The sequence below is a fragment of the Genypterus blacodes genome, unplaced genomic scaffold (assembly GCF_046128005.1).
Source record: "Genypterus blacodes isolate CSIRO-AG114 ecotype Tasmania unplaced genomic scaffold, CSIRO-AGI_Gbla_v1 ptg000185l_1, whole genome shotgun sequence".
Taxonomy (NCBI): domain Eukaryota; kingdom Metazoa; phylum Chordata; class Actinopteri; order Ophidiiformes; family Ophidiidae; genus Genypterus; species Genypterus blacodes.
In genome coordinates, this window is record NW_027466986.1 from 2,072,210 (window position 1) to 2,092,235 (window position 20,026).

A 20,026-nucleotide genomic window follows, 5' to 3' on the forward strand; every position below is an offset into this window, starting at 1 on the left:
CATTTCCTACATCCGGTCAGTCGGTAACAACCACAGATAAACTGAAAATAAAATATTGTGTGTTTCTCTTTATCCTGACAGAGCAATGGGAGCCTAACAGAGCCGAGCAGAGGGGAGGCAGAGTTAATGAAGTCGTGGATGCATTCATCATATTTACAGAAGACTGGGGCTGATCCAGGCAATTAATGATTAACAGAAAAACCCTCATCCATCTGTCCATCCATCCATCCTGCCTGCCACAGTCAGGTGGCCATTTACTAAGTTACACAAAGGGACACATCACGTTGATTTGACCCATGATTGTCCCTTTTTTAGTTCAGTTGTTACACTACCTATCCGGCACATTGATCAGTTCAAGCATTGTACTGAAGTATTTGAAGGGAAAGAAAAAAGAAGGGAAAAAAATCACAGTTTATATTCTAGTTTAATGTAAAATAGTTTAACCAAACCACTGAAACAGTATTAACTTGACCATGTTTGTTATTTGCAGGCTCAACACTGATGACTTCAGACAACAGAGGCTGAACAGAATACTGAAGGACATTAGCTGAGATGATTCAAACCAGACTTTAGACAGTAAAGTGCAAAATGCACTCTTTTGAGGTAAATTAATTCAAATGAAGATATAGTGTCAAAATTTGAGACATTTATTTCAAATTTAAACTTTATTTTGCATAAGTCCAGGCAGTGACAAAGAAGAAAGCTCCAGTTGGCATGTATCTATTTTATTTTTTTATTTTTTTAGTTGTGATTTTAAATATCCCATCATTTATATTTATATGTATGACATAATATGTCTAATACAATGTGTAACACATGCAGAGCTTCTGGCCTGATCGTTGTGAAATATGACGTCATAGTGGAGGGCAGCATCCTCCTACACAGCCTGCAGCCTGCCGGAAATTCAATAGAAGAACAAGAACATCTGCAGGTAAGCGGGAGTGAGTGAAGAAGACATGGAAGCACCTGAGTTACCTTCAGCTGCGTCACCTGCCCCGCAAGGTAGGAAACACGTCGAGCTAGCACTGTAACGCAGTTAAGATAATAGATGTTAACAACTTTTCTTTGTGACTTTCGGATAAGTGGAGAGTATAAATAAATATATGAATAATATTAAACAAATATATCAGTATTTCGCCTGAGCCCTGTGTAGCATTTTAGCTATTTGGCTAGCTCTATCAAATATCTCTCACACTAGCTGAGTAGCTAAACAGCATCGACTGACTGCAGGTTGCTGAATTCGATTTTCGCAACCTGTCGTGATGTGAGTTAGTGAGTGTAGACAAGTCTTTCCACGGTGTGTACATTCACCACAGCCTACTGAATTGATTGTAATTAATATACGTACATGTGGATGGTTCTGTCACTGTTTTAAACATTTAAAAGCGTGTGTTTGTGCAAGCAGGGACAGTGTCGTGAACAGCGCTCAATGCGCCTCCAGGGGCACTGTTTAGTCATTGGAAATCAGTCTATAACAGGGGTCTCCAACCTTTTTGCCTCTGAGAACTAATTTGACAAAATAAAAGTGTGCGAGAGCTACTCATGTTTCACATTATTAATAACATTTATTCACATGGCTGATTCTCCACCCAAACCAGCTGAATAAGAGTCTTTTGTTTGAACATTTACAAAATGTTGATATCCAACTCTTCAATTCAGCAACATAATTTTTTACAATGTTATTACTTATTTTACCAATACTATACCTTTCATATTTTGCATTTTATGTCTGTCCACATATCACTGTCACAATTTCTCTTCACATTCCCTGTGATTCAGGGAATTCCCTGTAGTTAACATGTCATCTGTACTTCACGTGCATTCAGTCTGTTCTGATGTTAGTCAGATGATGGAGAGTGTGTAAAAACGGCTCTCGGACCGGAGCCGCTCCCATCGTTCACCTAAAAGTGCAGGCTTTTTGAGCTGGCCTGTTCGCGAACGACACATCACGCCCTGCTAGCAGGCGGAAAGTCCTGTGAAAGTTGCTGTGGACTTTGGTGAGGTGGCGCTCCACAGACGCGCTTGCACAGCAAATGAGACACGCACACACTTGACATTCACATTCGTAATTTTTTTAAATTCCTCTATTTGTGTCCTTTTATCAGGGCGGTCCTCGTCAAATCTGGCGTGCGCTTGCTAGCAGAATGTTACGGTGTTACGTAACCAAACTTGACAGCAGCGTCATGTGTTGGACTGACAGCTGATTGGTTTATAATCGTTTTGTGACAAAACGTTGTGAAAAATGTTTGTGAATTTGATCGATAAAAATTTAAACAGCTTTACCAAGTTACGTTGTGTCGTCAAATGTACATATTCTTTGAACCTTTCGCGAGCTACCCACAACTGGGTCGAGCGACATGTGACCCCTGTATTTATATGTCAGCTAAGATGGCTCCTCTGAGGTATGGCCAACAGAGAAATGATGAAATACATTTTTTTTGGATGATATTATGACACAGAACTCATAGATGGAGATTCATGCTGGACAATGAAGGTATTCTTTTGCTCATGCGTCATAGTGATGTAAGATGGCTGCGCCAGGTGGAAGCATGCACGCAACCTTAGAACAAGCTGCGGCGGGAAAAAAATGCCCACAGTCTAAAGTGAAAGCATCACGGAGCGCATTGTCAAGGCGGCAGCACTTTGTGTCCCCACCCACCAAGCATGATACACTAGGACAGGGGTGGTGAACATGCAGCTCGCGGGCCGCATGTGGCTCTTTACCGGCTGATGTGCGGCTGGCGAGCTGCAAGCGGGTGCGGAAGCGCAAACTGACCTGAGTCTCCCCCCTACCCCCCGTCACACCGACTGATCGCAGGGCATACTGACCTGCGTCTCGTGTTTTTTTGTTGTTGAATGCATTGCGCTTGATCACTTTTACTTGAATAATTAAAATTTCATTTTTTTCAACTTGAAATTCAATTCAAGTTGAATTGAATAAGCAATGTGTTGGATTGTAAAACGGAGATTATTATTTAAAAAGTGGCTATTTGTGGAAAAATGCTTTGCAAATCTTTGTTACATTTGTTTGTTTTCAAGAGAAGATGATTGAAGACAATATTAAAATATTAATCAGATAAGTTTGATATTTATTTTGGGGGAAATAATTGTTATATTGCGTATAAATATTATCTATAGATTAATCGACTAATCGAAAAAATTATCTGTAGATTAATCGTTAAAAAGAATAATTGTCAGGTGCAGCCCTAATAATAAGTAAAACAGTAGCTAAAAGGCCTTTTTATTAATTCACTTCTGGAATGTAAAGAATGTAACAAAATGTGGAATGCAAACAAAAAGACATGGACAAATAAAACCTTGAGTGCTCAGGATACATGATGAACAAAAATACAGAAAAAATACATTTACACATTGAAATAGTTTTATTATAAAATGTATGTTAAAATGCATATCTAGCAATTTAGTTACAGTAAATAGAATAGAAGTTCCACCTCTCCCTATAGCACAATCATTCATTTACACCAAGGAGATTTGATCATGGTTTTAGGAACTGGGTTGAAAAGGGAGTAAAACAATACAAGGATAATAGAAACTTATGTCTTGTGAAGAACTGGTTAAATATGGTGTTACACATAACACTGATTTTATTAGGTCCTCTCAAAACCAGCCTATGACTATGACTCCTGATAATCACAACTTGAGCTAGTAAAACATTATGGTCATAGATCTTTTTCCTGAAGGCCAATCCAGTTATCTTGACTTTCTTGGAAGTCAACTTTGCAAACCAAAGGTCAGCAAATGGATTACCGGACTTGACAACTTTACCTTTAGAAAAGATAACATTTATGCCTAAAAGCAAGTAGCCAGTGTGTGAAAGAATCTGGGCTAGTACAATACAAAATATGGAAGAGACAAACTTAATCTAAACTATGTATTGCATAATAATTGTGATACCAGGGTTATTTCTCACACTATACAAATAAATCTGTGACATATGTGCATGCACACACACACTGCTTCACTTTTTAGTGGCATTATCAGGATGCTGCTGCTTTGTCTGTCCCTGGCAGGTGTAAGAAGTTTGATGGTAAAACTCAGCGCGTTTGCAGCATGGTTTGTTGGTAAGTGAATGTATTTGTCTCCTGCTGTTCCTCAGGTTCAGGCGTTGTAGGTTCCTGATGCTGCTGCCATGCATTCGCTGGGCTCCAAACATACAAAGTAAGTTCAAAGGCAAACTGAGCGGATGCAGAATGGTCCTGTTTTCTCCCAGCAGTGTGGGGCAGTTCGACCGCCATAAGTAGTGTTAACCGGTGCCATAGGCATGCACATGCACAGTGTGTTATACATTGAAATTGTAGGTTTTTGTGAATCAATAATTGCCAATGGCCAAATTGGGATTTCAGTTTGATTTGATTAATTGTGCAGCACTGCCTGAAAGTCTATATGATAATAAAAATAACTAAATGAGTAATAACACTGCTTAATATAAACAATATAAAGCCTGTCATTTTCATTCAAACACTGATAATTCAGATCATTATTTCAACATTATAGATTATAACAATAAATATAATAAAAGTGCAAACAAAAAAGGGAATGAGATGGGAGCTTTATGGCTTTATATATTGAAACAACCAATATTATATAGATAACATTGACCCATACAGAAATAACAATTGTTCTATACTGATATCATACTTAATGTCCATATGGATGTCGTCTTTACCATTACAGAAAGTTGGCATGGAGGTTTTCTGGATGGTCAAAAATAAAAAGTAATTTTAGTTTTGTATAAAATGAACAGAACATGTCTGTAGTCTAATGTGGAAACAAAGCATCTTGGTGGTGAATAACATACCTTCCTGAATTTTCAGGTCTCGGGGCTTGGGTCCATCTGCACCATGTGTGGACCTCAAGTTAACCCACTTGGACTGGAGCCCTGAAGCAGACCTGATCCACTTCCAGGGACAGCACTTGGCCATATGTGATCAGGATTACAACATTTTGCAAGTTAAACTACAGCATGCACCAAAGACCAAAACTGTAGTGGATGTTGGTGAGTTTTGCCTCGTGGAAGATTTGACCTCTGCACATTGGTACAGAGGAAGAGTTCAGAACCGAAAGGAGGACTTGTTTGATGTGTTCCTCATAGACCACGGGAATGTCTTGACTGTTGACATTACCAACTTATCTTCATGCTCAAATGACCTACTCACACTTCCTCCCAAGGTAGTTTGTGGCTTTCTTGGAAATCTGCTGCTGCATCAAGACTGCTCTCATTCTTTATTGGAGGCGTACTTCTTGAGCCTAATTGGAAGAAATATCTCCGGTTATATCCAGGCTCTGCTCCCACATAATGTTCTCATTTTTGAAGCCCCAAAGGTCAACAGCAATGTTGTTAAACAGGGATTTGGGAGGCTCATAGACACAAACACCTTCCTCCTCTTGGCTGAAATGCTGATGGGGGTACCAATAAAACAAAATAAAGAACCTGATCCCGATTTACAGATTGAAAATCCAAGGGAGGAGGCATTTAGCTTCAACTCAGCCAGTTTGCAAGGATATTATGACATTCTGTCATTCTGTAGGCCAACAATTATTGCTGGGACAAAAATGAAAGTGCGATTGACTGCAACATTCAACCCCAAGCTGTTTTACTGTCAGATGACCAGTATGGAAACAGATCTAAGGTTAATGTCAGAGAACTTGGCTGCAGTCTGTGAGTACGGAACCAAACATCTTTCTCAGAAGCCTCCAGAAAATCTGGGGCAGCTCTGCTCTGTGAAAGGCAAAGATGAGAAATGGTACAGGGGGTTCATACAGTATCTTCCAATAAATGCGCATACTAGAGTATTGTTTATTGATTACGGCTACTTTGAAACTGTGAAAATTGAGAACATCCACGGTTTGCCCTCTGAATTCTGTTCGAAACCCTTCATGGCTTTCCCTTGCTCTCTGTATGTGAACGATCAGGATGAGGCTGTAAAAGCTCAGCAGTTGAGTTTCCTCAAGGCAGGCTTGCTCGGAGGGGTGTTGGATGTGGAGATTAATAGATTTGATAAAGAGCGGAATCTGTATTCTCTCACAGTTCTCCGTGCCAAAGGGAACAACCTGAAGGAGTTGAAAGCAGTCCAAGAGCTTCCCAAAAAGAAAGCAGGTACTCTTTTTGAGACTGAAAAGTCAGTTCAGGGTGGTTATTTATTCTATGAGACGATCATTGGTGAAATGCTGGCTAAAACACTTGAGGAAGAGGGTGTATATGAGGGCTCTGTGTTTGTTGGTTTCGTGGAGCATGTCCTGAATCCTACCCGTTTCTGGATTAGAACAAAAAAACGGAATGATGACTTTGAAGAAATGGTGACAAAAATGGTAGATCACTTCAGTCATGTAAAACTGGATGAAGAAGCACTGATGCATCCAGAGCCTGGCACATTGTGCTGTGCAATGTATGAGAAAGACATGCATTTCTACAGGGCTGTTGTCACAGGCAACTTTGCGCAGGGAGTAGAAGTTCTTTTTATAGATTATGGAAATGTTGGCAAAGTCCCGCACATGTTGATCAAGAATATTCCCGCCCCATTTGCCAGCAGATCTGCATTTGCCTTTGGTTGTTCTCTTGTTAATGTTGCTCCTCTGAATGAACTCTGGACCAATGAAGACAGTGACTTTTTCAGAGAGGCTGTATCAAACAAAGCCATGCTGGTTCATGTTGTTCGGCTCACAAAAAACAATTGTGTTGTCAATCTCTGTGAAATGAAAGACGGACACAATCAGAGTATCACTGAGCTTCTGATTTCTACCAAGCATGCCGAGTACTTGAACTGTCATCAAGAGCCTGAGGTTCAGAGTAAAACGAATGCACTTGAAAAGACAGTCAGACGAGGCCCTAGTTATAGTGCAACATCACACATTTGTGAAACTACACACCAGTGGGACGATTTGGAGCGGAATGAAAATGCGACAAAAGTCCTACAGGAAGAGCATCCAAGCAAAATCACAAAGCACCATATTGCTGCTGGCTTCAAAGCTTTACGTTTCAAGCCTGGCTGTGAGTTTGCTGTCCATTGCAGTCACATCACCTCTGTGTCAGATTTCTGGTGCCAGCCTATAAATAAACTTCCAGCTTTGGAGGCACTGATGGACCGAGTTCAACAGTATTATACTACTCACACAATACCCTTCCAGTTAGGTGATTCATGCTGTGTTGCCAAGTCACCTATAGATGGAAAATGGTACAGGGGCTTCATTAGTGAACAAGAGAATGGCCACGTCGAAGTGATGTTGGTTGACTATGGCCCAACTGTCCAAATCACACATCACAATCTTCAAAAAATACTGCCAGAATTTCTTGAACAAGGAGAACATGCTTTCAGATGCAGCCTTTACAATGTGATCAAACCTGTTGGTCCCCAGCACTGTAGGAATTGGAGTTCAGAGGTGTTAAACTCTCTGTGGAAATTTGTGCAGCGCAGCTCTGCCGGTCTAAGATGTGAAGTTGTCTTACAGTTGAATATGAAGGACAAAGGGCTATGCAATGTTGTGGACCTCTACAACACTCAAACATATCAGAGCATAACAAATATCCTCATGGAAAATGGTCTTTCAAAAGAAATGGAAATCTCAACAATGCAGCTGTCAAGCATGTATCCTGAATCCTTTGCCTACTCCCCATTCAACCTGAGCACTGAAAGTGAGGAACAAGTATACATCACTCATGTGACCAATCAGTGGGAGGTCTACTGCAATCTTGATAGAAACACTGACATCATTGAAAAACTCCAAAACAATATCTCAGAGGAGAGTGTGAAAATGCAAAACAATACAGCAGCAGTTGTAAGGAATCTGTGCCTTGCGAAATACCTTGATGGCAATTGGTACAGAGGCTTGGCACTTCCTTGTCCGTCACCCCTCCATCTCTCAGTTTTCTTTGTTGATTATGGAAACACCACCATCTTGAAGAAAACCAGCATTGTGTTTATTCCCTGGGACTCAGCTGATTTATTGTACACTCCCATGCAGGCTGTGAAATTTAGCCTTGCTTCAGTGTCAAAGAAAGAGCTCTATCCCGGCATCAAGGAATGGCTTGATGAAACCATCCTCAACAAGAAAGTGAGAGCTGTCATAGTTGGAAAGAAGGATGATGGTTCATTTGATGTGGAGTTGTTTGATGGAGATGTTAACATCAATGAGCAGGTGAAAGATCTCATTCTAAGCCAAACACCTAAACCAAAGGCAGTTGTGCATTTTACAATAAGATGCACAAATACAAAACACACAGCTGTCTACAAAAGCCACAGTGGGCCTTCATCCAGAGGCAACAGTCAGCCAAAACAGATGGTTTCACATTCTTCATATACCACTTCTAAAGCCTCTAGTGTACCTAAACTCTACTGTTTGCCTAATAGGAAAGTAACAACGGGATTCAGGGCTGAGTGTTATGTCTCCTTTATTGAATCAGTTAGCAGCTTCTTCCTTCAATTTTCAAAAGATGAACCAGCCATCCTGAAAATGACTGAAAATCTTAACTCAGATCTCTTCAGACATTCCCTTAAGACCACTTCATGGCATCTTAGAATCAATGACCTTGTCCTGGCTGAGTATAAGGAGGATGGTGCTCTGTATCGTTCTGTTGTGAAGGACTATGAGGGAAATGACGCTTTCAGAGTTGAATATGTGGACTTTGGAAACACCGGAGTCATAGCAAAAGAGAAGATCTATTCCATAACAAAGGAGTATCTCTCTCAGCCAAGATTCAGTATAGCATCCTCCTTATTGGACACAGGTAATTACAAAAATGATGCCGCTTTCATTGACGCTGTAATGGAAAAGCCTCTCATGGTTGACTTTGTCAGGCTGTGTAAAAGTCATTGGAAAGTTAACATTAACGTCCCTGACAGAGCAAGAGGGCTTCCAGTGGCACTTGAATCAGCTGTCAAAAGTATCAGTGGAACTGAAAAGGACGTGCTGGCTCCTGCTTTGACTGTAAGTTCACCTGAGACAGAAGAGATGTTTGGATCCTGTGGACTGAGCTCCATGAAAGGGCCAGCAACAGAATCTGAAAAAACAATGGTCAAAGAAGAAAAGCCGAGGCTAAATTCATTGTCAACCAGGCAGGAGTCTATTACCACGAATAGAAATGAGATGAATCCTGGTAAAGAAAGAGCAATCTTTAAAACCTCTGATCATGTGGGGACTATATTGCCAACTTTTCAAGTAAGAGAGACAGAGAATGGGACAGTTCTCTCAGTCTTACATAATGGCGACTTCTATATCAGGCCCAACAAGGACCATGAACAGCTTGTTGCCTTGGAACATCTCATTGATAAGAACCTGAACAAGTGTGAAGTGATGACTAGGGGAGCCATCAAACAAGGGCTTAGGTGCTTAATTCAAGGACACAAAGAGACGCAGTGGCACAGGGCAGTTGTTAAGCATGTAGCTCAAGACAAATGGCAGGCCTTTCTTTTGGATCTTGGAATCACCAAAGAAGTTACAGAGGGCTCTATCAGAGAACTGTGCAGTGACCTAACCAATATCCCCAACCTGGCAGTGTTGTGCAGGGTGAATCTCGGCACCTGTGATGGACAGGATACTCACAAATTCTGGCATGAGACACTCAAGCCAATGATAGGCAAAGATGTAAAGCTGGTATTTGTTTGCTTTTCCCAAAGAGAAAACATGTGGATGGTTGAATTGGTCCTTAATGAATTGTTCCTCATTCAAGCCTTGACAATTTCACATCAGCACAGTGAGGAGGTGATCCCAGCATCTACAGAAACACAAAATATGTGGGCAGCAGAAGAAATAAGCGTAGACACAAGTTTCTCTCAGCCATTCTTCCACGCCTCAGTCGAAATTGACAAGGTATATGTTGGCTTTGCTGCTGCAGTGATGACTCCCTCTAAGTTTTGTGTTTCGGTCAAAGACTTAGTTCTTATGGACACCATGTCCCAGATGTTGGATGACCTCACCAAGGAGATGTCCCCTCTTCCTGAATTCCACCTTATTCCTGGCACTTGCTGCTTGTTGAGATCTGATCTCAAGAACAAGTGGTGCAGGGCTGAAATTGTCCACGTTGACACAACAGTTGTCCTTAACCTGGTTGATTATGGGCACTGCATAAAGGTGCCATATGAAGACCACATCAAGCTGAAGAAGGTCCCCGGGGAGCTAAGAGGACCCCCAAAGGTGACATATCTGTGCACCCTGAGGGGTGTGAGGCCAGTTGATATGGAGAGGCAGTGGACGCTTGATGCTGCAGTCTTCTTCCAGAAGTCTTTGTATCAGAAGGACCTACAGATCATCTTCAGAGATTTGGTCTCAGATACACTGTGGGAGGTCAGTCTTATGGCAGATGGTGTCGATGTTGCCAAGAACCTGGTGGATGCTGGACATGCCAGGTATGCAGACGTCAGTTGGAGGTATGCTTATATTCATTTAATTGATATGTAGCGCTGTCACTAATATTTAGTTTTTTAATTGATTAATGTATAGTTTATCTCAATTATTTATCAAACTTATCAACAGAAAATGCCTCTATACACTAGTCTATTTTAGACCATACTAGACTATTTTAGGGATTCTGGCTGATCTGTGGCACAATCTGCAGTTTCTGTTTTGTTGTCAAACCAGGAAAAAAAACTTAACTCTACTCTTAACCGTTTGTGTCCACATTTTCAGTGGATATGTTAAATTCATGGCTTAGCCTAATACAATGATCGGTGACAGGTTCCAGGAACAGAGACCCTGCAGTGAGGAGGACTCGAACTATGAGGGAGCCGCTGAAGAGTTTGTGGACGCTGTGGAAGATTTTCAGGGAATGTTAAACGTTTGTGCTGAGGCCGCCAGCAAAGACGAGGCAGAAGCGAAGATGCCGCTGAGATCTTCATCTGGACATCAGTGTAAGAGAGGGCAGTGGAACATGACTCATCTTTAGGGGGCTTATTGTCGACGCTGTCAGATGATCTACACACACCACATCAAACCCTGATAATGATAGTATCAGTTAAGATGAACCTTTAGGTGTTGATCTGCACTGAAAGCTTTGTCATTGGTCCAGATATATTTACTTCAAATTGTAACACGTTAATTTACCCACATACTAGACATGTTAGAAACGGCATCCAAGTGTGTTGGAAGGGGTAAATGTTTTGCATTGAACAGAAGATTTTTGAGAGGGTGGGCTTAAATCAGACAGTAAAAAAGACAGTACTACAAAGTGTTTGTCATTATACTTGTGTAGAGAACACGTACAACAAGATGATCCTTGTGACTAAAAACCAACTGCAGCGGTGCGCACATGTCAGAGGTGACCCAACTGTAAACATTAAGTCTTTTCAAACATAGCTCTTGGTAAATTATTTGGATAACCTTTCAGGTACCACAAGTGATTTCCACTTTTCACACATGCAGCTACATTCAGGAACATTGCTGCCATGACGATGCCGGCAAATGACAGGTCTTTATGTGTGCGTCCCTGTACTACTGCTTTCATTCACAGGACCGTAATTAACCAAAAGAGATGAAAGCTGCATCTGCTCCTTTGCCTCATTTTTCTGTACGTTTCTTTATTTTCCAACAGGTGTCCTGCTGTAAACCGGAATGACTGCTCAGTGAACTGCTCCACATCAATCAGCTGAACATTAGAATGTGACTGTGGAGTCAGTCAAATTGATGCGTAACATTAATCTATGAAGCATTGTTCACTTTCAAACCTGATAATGGCACTGTGTTTGCATCTATGGTAGAGGACATGTCGTTTGTAGTCATAGTTTTCTGTTTTTTTGTGAAGATTCTGAACGCAGCAGCAATTTGTGATTTTCTTTTTAATTCCTTGAAAGTAGTTATTTCCTAATGCAGCTCTAATGTATGTAGATGAAGGCACTTGTTCAGTAGTTTATTGTAAATGATTTTGTTTTGTTTTCGAGCGGGACTACGAGCGCAACATGGGAAATGTTTTCTTAGATAGTCATTTGAATTTAAAGCTGCCTTGGTGACAATTTGTGTCATACATTACACATTTTAATAGACATTTGGTGTTGATGTGACCTGTAACTGTAGTTTCTGTTCAAACTGTTTTCAAGTAAATGAAGTCGTTTACCAGTTTGTCCCACATCATTATTTCTAAAATCATGGTTTGAATAGTTGATGTGTTGTTGCTGATTAAAGTAAAGAGTTGAAGATTAAAGAGTTGAATCCAGTGAAGATTGCTCAGCTCCAGGTTGCTACTTTGATCCCAGACGGAAGGAAGGAGACATGTGGTGCATCACCTTTAATGTAGATTTTGCTCACAGGTTCCTCACTGCAATTCAAAGAAAAGTGTTCTGTTTGTGGAAAAATACTGCCCTCCTGTGTCAAGTTGACAATGTACACTGAACAAAAGTATGCAGAACTTTTATTTTTGCCACCATATGCAATTGGAATAATTCATTTCCTTTCTCATACTACCGCAAATGTCTTTCTCACCGTGAGAAAGCATTTCTTCTTTGTCAATGTAATCTCTCTGGATCAAGATGCTCCATCATATTTGGATTCCTCCTTTTCAGTATGGCATAATGAAGGTATACAATGTTTACTTGATTTTTACTTGGATAGCAGTTTTAACAATCTGTCGATTATAATCTATATTTTATATCTATAATCTGTCTAAATAAATAATACATACAGTGCTGCTTGAAAGTATGTGAACCCCTTGAGCAGTTTTGATTTCTCTGTTTCAGATAGAAATACTTTATTGATCCCAAACTGGGAAATTGTTCTGTTAGCGCAGCATTACAGTAAAACACGCTAGAGTAAATGAAAACACAACACACACTAGTAGATAAAAACTCAGTCATACTAAATAAAAGTAGTAAAATGCTAAATATTCATTAAAGGGAAGAAAGAGTGGATGTGACCTAAACAAAGACTACGGGGCAGGGTGTTCTCTATCAGACAGTGGTGAGGAGTTGTAAAGGGACATAGCAGCAGGCAGGAGGAATCTCCTGCATCAGTCCTTGTGACGGCAAAGCGGGCTGTCTGTCCAGTAGGTGATGGAGAGGAGGATCAGGGTTATCCATGATGGATAACAGTTTGTTTAGTGACCTCTTCTCCGTCACAGTCCCAAAATTATCTGATTTGCAGACAACTATGGAGCCAGCCTTCTTAATACGTTTTTTAAGCCTGCTGGTGTCCCTGCTCCGATGCTGCTCCCCCAGTAGACGACAGCATGACAAAGTGCAGTGGCTACAGCAGACTGATAGAACATTTCCAAAATCTTGCTGCACACAAAAAAGAAAGATCTCAGCTTCCTCAGGAAAAAGTCTGCTCACCCCCTTCCTGTAGTCTCAGTGTTGGTCTTCCAGTCCAGCCTGTTGTCGATGTGGACTGTGCTGTATTTATAATCCTCCACCACCTGAACATCCTCACCCAGAATGCACAGGTCATTCAACATGACTGCAACTCTGCCTAGAAGTGGACACCCATCAAAACTATCATCAAGAAGCACCAGCAGAATAATAAATCAGGTAAAGGCCATCCCACACATCACCTTGAGAGAGTTGCAGATCTCTCTGGCAGCATCTGGGATAAATGTACAAGTGTCTACAATCAGACCAAAATTGAATAGACATGACATTCATTGGAGGGTTGCTAGAAGGAAGCCGCTGGTCTCAAAAGAGAACAAAGCTGTCCGTTTCAACTTTGCTAGAGAGCACTCTGAGAAAACAGGCCTTCTGGAGTCCATTCTCTGGACAGATGAGTCCAAAATAAAATTATTTGGTCGCAATCAAGGCCGTCATGTTTGGAGAACAGCCAACAGTGTGTACCAAGAAAAGAACCTCCACCCACCCTCTTACTCTGGATTGGCTTAGTCAAAGTCCGGACCTCAATCCGATAGAAATGTTGTGGCTAGACCTGAAGCAGGCTTTTACATGCTAGATGTCCCTCCGACCTCTCTCAACTGGTTGAATTCTGCAAGGAGGAGTGGGCAAAAATCCTCAAAAGCAGATGTGAGAGACGGGTTAGTGGTTACAGAGGATGTTTGGTGGTAATGGTTTTTTTTAATTGTGAAACTATATATTTTATACATTTTTTTGTGCCCATTATTGGGATGTACACCTAATAAGGTTACTTGATTTTTTTACAAAAACAGTGACCATGTCTGGAGGGTTCTCAGACTTTTAAGCATCACTGCGTATGGCAATGTACTATACACACGGACCCAACTAATAGAAATGTGGCACTATGGCCTGAATAGTTTCGCTTTGGTAGAGAACACAATTGTTCATCAACAACAACGCTATTATAAACAATCCGACTGTACAGGTCATCATTCGCTTGACTCATTGTCTCCTTTTGTCCATACATGTACCACTAAGATCAGATCACTAAGAAGTGGCGATACTTAGTGATCTGATCTGATTGTTGCTGGAATGGTAAATGATGTCATTCAGAAAACTCACACCAATGATACCATCATACAAACAGCAGTGATGTCATTTAACCAGCAGGTTCGCACTGATGCCATCATAACTGGATGTCATCATAGCTATCTTGTTCTTGCTGTTGCTTTGTGTCCTTTTTCACATATTTCATGTGTAGGACCACATATCACTTTTTGTTTCAAAAGATCTACTTTTAACCGCTGATGCTGGTGCTGTGTAGGGGGCTGAAGCAAGATTGGTACGGCTCAAATAATTTGATGCAAGGAAATCCATAAACTGATCTGCTCCTAGATGCTCAAGAATTTTGTAGAGGAAAGGAAGATTAGAAATCTGTCTGAATTTATTCAGAATGTCTGGGTCTAGAGTAGGCCTTTTTAACAGAGGTTTCATTACAGCTGTTTACAAAGCAGCAGGCCCAACCCCTGTGGTGACTGGTATTTATAGAATATCAGGACGGTAGATGACTGCAGTACAAAGGACAATTGGTTGCCTGCCTTTGAGGGTGCTACGTTAAGAATGAATAACTTGAAAGATGATAAGTCTGTGCTGGCGCATCTTTTCATGGCAAGGTTGAGAGACTGCCTAAGCATATAGTTAGAACCGGCCAGGCCTGCCTTGGACCAGCCCTGCTGGGGGACTTCCCATGATGCACTGAGCTCCTCTCTATCTCTGCATATCCATGTCATTGCATGGATATGCATTATTGCATTTCACTAAATTAAGTTCTTCCCAGGAGTTTTCTGTGCTCTCGTCTCACAAGCCACAGGCCCCTTGCAGATGGCCGCCCACCTAGAGCCCAGTTTCTTCCCGCTAAAGGGGAGTTTTTCCTTTCTGCTGTTGCTTGCTCTTGGGGGAATGTTGGGCTTCATTAAATGCTCTGTTTGTATGTAAAGTTCTTTGGGATAAACTGTTGATTTGGCACTACATAAAGTTGAATTGAATTGAAACTTTGAGTGTTGTAAGATTCGCAGTTGTAGGAAAAAACACAGCGATGCACACCCCTGTTCCTAGCCCTCAAGTCTAACATTTACCGTTTAAACATGAGGGTCAATGAGGTCTGATGAGTTTTTCTATTGCAAGACCATTTAACCATGACAATAAAACTCATGTAAAGTTTAATGGACAAACTAATAATACTGTGGTCATTTCTTCTCTAATACTGTGGAATTTCCTCATATTTCCACTGATAATTGAAGTGTTTTCACAAATTTTGATATGCCTTGATCGAGATTTGAAATTTCCTGTCAGCACTGATGTGTTCTGTCTGGAACATGAATCACAACTGAGCTCTCAGGACTTTGGCTGACATGAGTCTCTAAAACCAATACACCCTGAATTAACTTAGAGTAGTTTCACTGTACCCCGAGTGAATTAGTATTGATTTCACAAAAATGTTAATGGGAAAATGCAGGTTGTTATACTTTTCTTTCTAGAATTTCTCCTCACTTCCAGTGCAGTGCAGCATATTAGGTCACTACTGAACGCCAAATTCAGAGGGTTAATACATTAGCATTCTTGGACTCTCATCTGAGAGTTTTGTCCATGTTCTGTCCATTGAGTATCTTTTTGGTTAATTATGTCCTCTTTTATAATTTTTAGGTGGAACTCTTGTGGTTGTTTGCTTGCCACACTTGGTCATAATTGCAGGATGTCTCAAAATTACTGATTTCAGTTCACATTATGTTCTGTTTATCTCTTATCTACAGTTTTACTTGTACTGTCTTGGATAAGTAAAACTCCAACACCTGTGGAAAGGTCTGCTACCATGAGGTGAAAATAATGTAATAATATATAGAGGGAGTCTGTAATAAACAGTAAAATAACTCAATAAATCAAACAGCTGGGCTGCACTTTTGAAAAAAATCTGTATTTATTATTGATTTACAAAAGGCTAAACATGAATCCATTTCAATGATTCAGCTTATTGGGAAACCTAAACTGATTATGGGAGGACAAAGGATCCATTTTTACAGGTTAGCATGGCATCGTCATCATTTTAAACTCAGTTTCCTTTTTTGTAGTGGAGGCTCAATGAAAAAAAAAATCCACACACAGGATGGAGTCACTCAAACAAACTGCAGAAAAAAAAATCTCAGAGACATCTATAATAATTTTGTAAGCCCACAGGGGAAATGGTTTAGTGTTCTATTACAGTAGTGTTAGTGGGGATAATGGTGGTGGAAATGTCGTGTGTATATTCATTACTTTTCTATTATCGTCCTGAATGTGAAAACAGAGCTCCTTTCTGTCTCTAATGTTCTAGAAAATTCAGATTACCACAGTATGAGAGGTCCCACATACAATTAGTTTCATAAAAACATATTTTAAAATAAATACCTACAAAATAAAAGGGATTTTGACCAATTTCATAATAAAAAAAACTTAATTGCCGGGTTCTTCTTCTGTGCTGGACTTTGGGTAGAATTGGCCAAATTCATCAAATGATATATAATTCGCATGGGGGCAAGAAACACTTCTAATGTTAAACTCAGCTGACAGTAGGTTTGTGTTTGGCAGCTCTTCCTTTTAGATTTCACCGGAAATGCAGAAAATGCTGTGTTTGACCTTAAGTCACATTAGTTTTGCACAATTTGAGTAGCTTGGCAGGTTTCTACAGTAGTAAAGCGTGACACCCAAATATTTACAGTAATGTTGTGCACTTAGAGATCTTCTCTGTACTGTCAGATCCTCTAGAGTTCATGTAAAATATCACAAAAGGGAAAAAAAAAATGCCAACTCGCTATGGAATGATATAACAGTGTTCTCACTCAGTTAGACTTGAATTTTAAGAAACAAGGAAGAAAAATTGGTCTGGAGCCCAACCATAAGATGACAAGAAATAATTAAAAGCATGAAAACATGACAGCAAAGAAAAAAAAAAAATCAAAACCATAAAATTGTTCAGTGAGCTATTAAAAAACACATTTAAAATGAGCAGAAAGTTTTCTCCATCCTGAGCCCAGAAAAGATCTTCAAACAGATATATCCCCCAATTTCATCATTCTGAAAATTTTGTCTCTAGAGATATGATATAAACATTTTTTACAGTGCTTCATCATATCTCTTCTGACAGACCCTAAAGAAGGGAGCAAAACTTGAAGTCATAAATGTTTTTTCTATTGCAACAACATAGCTAAGTGGAAGGAGAATGGTCCAGTTATTCAATTATTTAAAAGTAAAACAGCACATGACGGAGGAGATGGAGTGCTGGCTTTCTCCACTCACTTTTCCTAGGAGCATCTTAACATTAACATGACGGGGATGACGTTAGTGTTAAGGGAACAGCTTCGGTCTACTGCTTGGTGTTGAGCTCGTTCTCCAGCTCCATGAGTTTGCGTGAAGCCTTGACCTTGTTGGAAACTTCCTTCCCCTGAGAGAAGAGACGCTGGCGTTCCTTGAAGGTCATACTCTCTGGGGCGCCGCTGGGGATCGAGTTCTCCTGCTCCTGACTGCAACACAAATGCAAAAGATAAACACAGACAGACAGAGACGGACCTTAAAGTAAGCTGCCATAGTAAAGGCAGCTTACAGGTCTCACACTGACCAGAAGGAAATCAACTGAAGCTCAGTTGACTGCTGACCAGGATCCAAAGGGATTCACGGGTTTCTGATGTCATGCAAAACGTTTGTTTCACACCCGAGTTAAAATCTTTTGCCTTGTTGGCTTTCCCGCGCATTTTTGTTAAATAGTTTACATTCCAGTAGTGCATGAAGAAAGATGTGTTTGTTGAAGGCTTACTTTCATATGTTATACAGGTCAATGTATATTGTTGTTGCCTGCCAACTCTATGATGCCAAAGATTTAAACCAAACTACCCCTATCTTCAACCTCTCCCTGAACCGGCCTCACCTACGCTGAACTGACCCTGAGTACTGGAGCCCCCCAAGGCTGTGTACTCAGCCCCCTGCTATACGCACTGTTCACACATGGATGTGTGGCCACACGAAGCTCCAATGTCATCATAAAATTAGCTGATGACACCACCATCCTGGGTCTCATTTCCAACAACGATGAGACCACCAGGAGGTCAGTGCTTTGGCAACCTGGTGTCAGGAAAACAACCTCTGATTGTGGACTACAGGAAACGGCAAGAGGGGGGGCACGCCCCCATTTACATCAATGGGGCTGAGGTGGAGAGAGTCTCCAATTTTAAGTTCCTCTGTGTACACAGCAGTGACGATCTCACTTGGTCTAGACATTCTGTCACGGCAGTGACAGAAAGAAACGCCTCTACTTCTTGAGGAGACTCAAGAAGTTTGGCACGCCTACCAAAACTCTCACCAACTTCTACAGATGTACCGCGGAGAGCATCCTCTCCGGCTGCATTACTACTTGGTATGGCAGCTGCTCTGCTGAGGACGGCAGAGCGCATCATTGGCTCGAACCACCCCCCGTGCAAGGCATCCATCACACACAATGCCTTAGAAAAGCACAGAAAATCCCCAAGGCCACCCTTCACATGGACTGTTTACCCTTCTGCCATCTTGTAGACGCTACTGTAGCATCCGGGCACGGACTACCAGACTCACAGTTTCTTCCCCCAGGCCTCCTCAACTAGTAGCTTTGCACTCTATTATCACCGGCACTCCTGCCACTTTAGATTTATTTATTTGTAATAGTTTATACATTTATAAATTTTTCATCAGTTGTTATTCAGTCTGGTCTTTTGCACTTTAATTCCATTTTCTTTAATGCTAGTTCTTTGCACAAATTTCAATATGCTGTTGTTGCCACATCCCAAGGAATTTCAATGTACAGAATGACCCTGTGTTTAACTGCAAGTAAACAAACTTGAAAACTCATGGGATCAATATTCCAGCAGTAAAAGTCCTCCTTTAAGTAAATATAAAGGTGGCTCACCTTCTGGTCCATTTATCTCTCAGGTCTGGGTAGACTTCTCCCGATCCTACAACTTCTGATGCGTTTCCAGTGTACGAGTAAAATCCTGCGTGTGGTTCATGGTCACACAGCAGAGAGACAGCAGAGAGACATCAGTCAGCATCATCAACAAGAACAACATGGGAACAAGAAGCTGCTGGGTTCAAGCTGTGATTACCTCTCACCTCGTCTCACCTTTATCATTTTACTTTAAACCATAATTGTACTGTAAAGACGGTTTCCAGGTGACCACACAGTCACAGTACCCAGCAGCTTCTCATGCTTACATCACTTTTGTTCACACAGACCAGCAGAACAAAGCAAAGGAGCTGGAGAAGCATTTGGCAGAGAAGTTTGGTTTGATTAAAAAAGAACAGCAGAACGACAGGAAGAGAAAGAGCATTAGAGAGCTGCTCAGGGGTCAATCAGAAGCAGCAGAGTGGTCTGTGGATGTGTTGGAAAGGCTCTCAGGTCGAGTCTACCACCATCAAACATGCCTGACAATGTAAAGCTCCATTAATCCTGAATGAACTCAACATGTTCACTATCCTTGTTGGTTTATCGTCATTGAATAAATGTGAATGCAGTAGCAAAATATTTGAATATTCAAATTATTTGTCTTTTTTTAGACTCGGCTATGAGCTGATAAGAGCAAGAGCCAGGTGTGCTGAGCAAACAAAAGGTGGCCAATTGGTTATTTGATGAAGAGGGAGATTTCGACCTTTGAGCCTTAAGAAAACATTCATTAGTTGGCTTGTGTGTC

General features: G+C 40.9%; 2 protein-coding genes across 7 annotated transcripts in view; one reads left to right on the top strand and one right to left on the bottom strand.

Annotated features, from left to right (window-relative positions):
- The first annotated feature begins 918 nt into the window (after positions 1-918).
- On the top strand, positions 919-11,979 carry tdrd15 (tudor domain containing 15). The gene is made up of 5 exons (XM_076167983.1): positions 919-1,002; positions 4,118-4,179; positions 4,836-10,382; positions 10,690-10,862; positions 11,543-11,979. Exons 2-5 carry the CDS (start codon positions 4,151-4,153, stop codon positions 11,554-11,556), a joined length of 5,763 nt encoding a protein of 1,920 aa, XP_076024098.1. The 5' UTR covers positions 919-1,002; positions 4,118-4,150; the 3' UTR covers positions 11,557-11,979.
- A 4,256-nt stretch (positions 11,980-16,235) lies between these two features.
- Positions 16,236-20,026, bottom strand: part of afdna (afadin, adherens junction formation factor a) — an 84,399-nt gene continuing 80,608 nt past the window's right edge. For all 6 annotated transcript variants that reach the window (XM_076168022.1, XM_076168019.1, XM_076168020.1 and 3 more), the window contains 2 exons: positions 19,246-19,330; positions 16,236-17,833 (listed from right to left, as the gene is read on the bottom strand). In XM_076168022.1, the coding sequence (XP_076024137.1) occupies positions 17,677-17,833; positions 19,246-19,330 (242 nt within the window). In that variant the 3' untranslated portion in view covers positions 16,236-17,676. The remainder of the gene's footprint in view (positions 17,834-19,245; positions 19,331-20,026) is intronic.

Coding starts and splice junctions, on each gene's coding strand:
- tdrd15 (XM_076167983.1), top strand. CDS start 4,151: ATGCATTCGCTGGGCTCCAAACATACAAA. Junction 4,180..4,835: donor CTGGGCTCCAAACATACAAA/GTAAGTTCAAAG, acceptor CTGAATTTTCAG/GTCTCGGGGCTTGGGTCCAT. Junction 10,383..10,689: donor TATGCAGACGTCAGTTGGAG/GTATGCTTATAT, acceptor GATCGGTGACAG/GTTCCAGGAACAGAGACCCT.